The sequence below is a fragment of the Oncorhynchus tshawytscha genome, linkage group LG16 (genome assembly GCF_018296145.1).
Source record: "Oncorhynchus tshawytscha isolate Ot180627B linkage group LG16, Otsh_v2.0, whole genome shotgun sequence".
Taxonomy (NCBI): domain Eukaryota; kingdom Metazoa; phylum Chordata; class Actinopteri; order Salmoniformes; family Salmonidae; genus Oncorhynchus; species Oncorhynchus tshawytscha.
In genome coordinates this window covers 72,611,260-72,615,815 of record NC_056444.1, presented here as the reverse complement: position 1 = coordinate 72,615,815, position 4,556 = coordinate 72,611,260, and the positions used below count along the sequence as shown (strand labels likewise).

At 37.6% G+C, this 4,556-nt stretch overlaps 1 protein-coding gene across 1 annotated transcript; it reads left to right on the top strand.

Annotated features, from left to right (window-relative positions):
• The first annotated feature begins 350 nt into the window (after window positions 1-350).
• Window positions 351-4,074, top strand: LOC112216297 (prefoldin subunit 4). Its single transcript, XM_024376186.1, has 4 exons — window positions 351-435; window positions 1,117-1,224; window positions 2,570-2,710; window positions 2,982-4,074. The coding sequence occupies exons 1-4, from the start codon at window positions 409-411 to the stop codon at window positions 3,111-3,113; spliced, it is 408 nt and encodes a 135-aa protein (XP_024231954.1). The 5' UTR covers window positions 351-408; the 3' UTR covers window positions 3,114-4,074.
• The last annotated feature ends 482 nt before the right edge of the window (window positions 4,075-4,556 follow it).

The window sequence follows — 4,556 nt, the reverse complement described above, 5'->3', positions numbered from 1 at the left end:
CTGGTCATTATTTTTGGCTGCGGCAGAAAGGTTTTTGGGACTTAAGGATTTTACATCTGAAGACTTGAAAGGGGTACAGGCTCCAGAAGACCCGCCCTCCCAGGTTCCCCCCGAGCCTGTGTAGGAATGAGATCTGTTTCATATATATTTTTTACATAAAAGTTATTCTATTTAGTTTATTTTATTTCTTTTTTGGTAGTTTGGTAGTTGTTTTGGTATGTTGTTCCTTTTTTGGGAATCATGTTTCCATCCCGCACAGTAGGTGGCGGAATGCACATTAAATTGTGCGTTCACCAATATACCATAAAATAAGAATATCCACTAGGTGGCGGTATGGATCTTTGGTACTAATCGTCACTAACCGTATCGTATGTAAAGAAGTCGACTTCTTCCTGAAGCAAAAGAAAGATGGCGGCTACCGTGAAGAAGACAGTTGTAAGCTAAAACTTGTTTGAATGAATCACCCATATAATTTGTTAAGTAATTATCTAAAACAATTTAGATTGTAAACAAATCAATTCAGGTAGCCTAGTGTTTAGAGCGTCGGGCCAGTAACTGAAAGGTTGCTAGATCTGCCTCTGAACAAGGCAGTTAACCCACTGTTCCTAGGCCGTTATAGTAAATACAAATGTGTTCTTAACTGATTTGCCTCGTTAAATAAAGGTAAAATACATAATTGTCAAACTATATTGATATTCGTGCTCTCCTCGTGCGTTGGGATCACAGCTAGTGAGCAAGCTGCTAGCAGCAGTAGTCACGTTAACGGTCCGGTTGCCAGTTTACGTTCGGTTACTTTACTAGCTAGCTAAGATGATCTACAAACGACCAATCTATCCACAATTTCTTAGAATACTCACTGATTTATTTAGCTATGGTTTTTAGTTTAATGATGGTACCATTTGGATAAAAACGCTCAGCTGGTGTATGTTATCCTATGCAGCTATATGTTGCCTAGCTTGCTACCTACATCCCCTCCCATAAGGTATCCTGCTAGTTGTTCACTTTTCTTATCCCTATTTTCTATCTAACAAGTTTAATTGTGTTCTGTTCTTTACCTATAGATATCAATATAGCCAGGCTAATTGTCTACAAGCTGTATTTTCTTCTCATTCACAGGCAGTTGAAGATGTCAATGTCACATTTGAAGACCAGAAGAAGATTAATACATTTGCCAGAAACACAAATCGAATGACAGAATTTAAAGATGAAATAGAAGGAAAAAAGGTACGTGGTCAATCTAGTGTAATGATCATGAAATTCAGAATAATTCAATTTTCTTTAGACTTGTTTCTTATTCTAGTACATTCTGTCACTACCGGTATATTATATACAGTAGTCTATCTATAACCATAAATTAGGTCTGAACAATATATATTATGCATTTTCGTTTGTTTTTGCGCGATATTCCAAATGCCTGTATCGCAGAATAATTTTTGTTGTATTTTTGATTTCATGAGCGTTTATGTCCGCTTGTCATGCTGTATCTTTGGTCTCGTTCGCACCTTCTGTGCACTTTCCCATTTACACCAGAGATCTGTATATAATGACGAGATGCTCCTGTCTCCGCCCTAACAATGGGAATCGTTGTCCCAAAGGTGGGAAGACAGGCGTCAAGTGTACGTTCAAAATAAGCGTTTATAAACGCATTGGGATTATTTTTGACATATTTTGGCGAGAGTGAAACCTCTCGTTCGCCTCTTTCTGAAAGCCCCTCCTCTCTGACAAACGGGTTCAACTCGCTATTTTGGTCCAACAATCGGTCATATGGAGACATTATTTAACTGCAATAGAGAAGTTAACATTTCGAACCATACCCAGTTCATATTATAACTCCGCAAATTTCGAGCAGAGCAGACACTACTAAAACCGATGTAACGTTACCAATGAACATTCATTCTGGAAATGTTATGCTCAGTTTTTCGCTCGTGCATTACTGTACCACGTATCCCTAGCAGCGTTTTAGTCAAATATTTCTATACTAGCTGTTTAGTCTGTTGTATAAATGAGCATCAAGCTTAAAACAATTATATTATTGTCAACTCGTTCTCATTCTGAGAAATAAAGTAGGCCACTTGAGTTCAACATCTGAACAAAGTGGACAGGCTAGCATGCTGTTCAAACAGTTGAGACAGACAAAAGGTTGTGTTCATAACAATTTAACTGTGTTGTGTTGTTAGCTGAATTCAGAGCTTGTGAAATTATACCTAGATCCAAGTTGGCTAAACTTGAAATATAAATATTAGCTTGCTACTCACTAGCATGTTGGCTTGTGCTTGAGAGATTGTTTATGAGACCGGTGTTAATTGTCTATAATGCCTGCTACATTATTAGTGAATGTGCATTATGCATGGTTCTGGTTAAATTTGTATCAATAAGGGCATTTTTATAGACAGACCTGAAAGCCAGATCAGTGATTATTGCAACAACAAAAAAAGCAGGTACAACTATGTTGATAAAATAATTTAATTCACAATATATATTGTGAACCGGCCATAAGTTTGAGCAAATCGAGATATGAGATTTAGGCCATATCGCCTAGCCCTACCAGCAATCTGCTTTCTTCTCTTAGAAATCTCTACAGAATCTGCAGGATGCCAGTGATGACCTGATGATGGCTGAGGATGACACTCTGCTCGTCCCGTATCAGATTGGAGATGTCTTCATCAGTCACACCCAGGAAGAGACCCAAGAGATGTTGGAAGCTGCAAAGGTATCGGTTGCTATGATATGACTCATGTATAAGTTAGAGGTATGGGCCAACCTCAGAAACCGGGATGCCTGTTCCTAAGGCAAACATGGATGGGCTATTTAACTCATTTTAATTCATGTTTCATAATGAAACCGAAAGCCGAGATGTCAAGGTATTATGGTTGACCCTATTACTAAGAATGCAACTTAAATCATTTGAACAATTCTGATTTATTACTATGTCAAACCTTAGTATAAATAGTTATATTAATGTGCAATGTTTGTGGCTACAGGAACTACTGCAGCAGGAGATTAAAGACCTAGAAGGGAAGGTGTCAAAGATACAACATTTGTTGGGTGATCTGAAGGTCCAGCTCTATGCCAAGTTTGGGAACAACATCAACCTGGAAGCAGATGAAAGCTGAGTGCTTAGCCCGGTCCTAGATCTGTTTGTGCTATTTAGTATGACAATTAATCAATGATTATAGTTGTTAAGATGCCATAAACAGATCTGGGATCAGGATAAGTGGGCAACTATCTCTTTACATATGGAGTTTTCAAGCAGCTCGCATATTTTCCGATCCACACAGTGCTGACAGGATGCTTGCCAAACCAACATGTTTGTCCTCTTCTCAGCATCACACTTTTTTTCAATGGTGCATGGTCTTATTTATGGTTTTATTTAGTTCAGTCTTATTTTGTATGAATGTCGGTGAATGTACCACTTTTTGTACTTGCACTGGGTCTCAGTAATATATGGACCTATGGACTGACACCGAAGATGTCTTTATACACCAGATGACCATAAAGAAAACAACCTAAGGATTTACCTTTGTAGTGCTTGGAGATGGAGAAAATGTGGTTAAAGAAAATAAGTGAGCAGAGGCAGCCAATGTCACTGGTGCAGGGAGTGTCACAGTTCAGGGGAGCAAGTACGCCGCTGACAGGAACCGCTACATGTCCTTTTACCATAATGAGAAAAATCAGTCCACGGGCCTATATTACTGAATCCCAGTGCAAGTACTAAACAAGTAAAGCCACTTAAACCAGTCTTTATAAAGTAAAGAGGGTAATGTATTCCTTGTGGATTTTTTTTGTACGTTTACGAGTTGGTTATGGAACAGAAATGAATACTATTGTATTCAGATTCAACTGATTTAAGACCAAAACATGTAGGCTACTGTGTGTGTATATCCCAAAGTGTATCTTAAAGGTGCAATCTGTAGTTTAATTTTTTGTCAAAAATACCTAGCAGGACTGAAAAAATGAGGTTTTTTTTGGTGCACTGATCATCTTAAATAGAACCAAGTTTATTTGTGTGTTTGTTTTTCGATTGTTTATGTATTTAGCCAGTGTGGACATCCTATAAAGAAAGTTCTGACAATTCTGCTGAACAAGGTGTGGGAATTTAGGAAACATTTTTTGATTGATTGTTAGATTCAAAATTGATTCAAATAGAAAGGCATCCTGCTGATTGTAAGAGAATATACATGATTTTGGATTGATGAAATCAATGAGCAATTATTTAGTTATTTTACTAAATTTACTCTGCCACTTTTGGTATAACTCGAATGTATCACATAGCTCTAATAATTAAGCATGTGTGACAAACAGATCAATGTCTCCGTGTCTGACAATGTTAATATTTAAAAGAACAGGTGTGGAGGTGTTGACTAACAGCGAATAAACTATAAAAATAAAGAAATTTGCACACTCCATGTATAAACTCCCAGCAATTTAATGGGTATTTGCCAACGTTTCGGCATCAGGGTCACCCTGAGGAAGGCTCAGTGATGCCGAAATGTTGGTAAATACCCATTAAATTGCTGGGTGGTTATACATGACTTTATTTTGATAGGTTAATGTTG

Excerpts from the sequence above, each read along its gene's own strand:
- LOC112216297 (XM_024376186.1), top strand. The coding sequence starts at position 409 with ATGGCGGCTACCGTGAAGAAGACAGTT. Across the intron at positions 1,225-2,569 it reads ATGAAATAGAAGGAAAAAAG|AAATCTCTACAGAATCTGCA; the intron begins GTACGTGGTCAA and ends TTCTTCTCTTAG. Across the intron at positions 2,711-2,981 it reads AGATGTTGGAAGCTGCAAAG|GAACTACTGCAGCAGGAGAT; the intron begins GTATCGGTTGCT and ends TTGTGGCTACAG.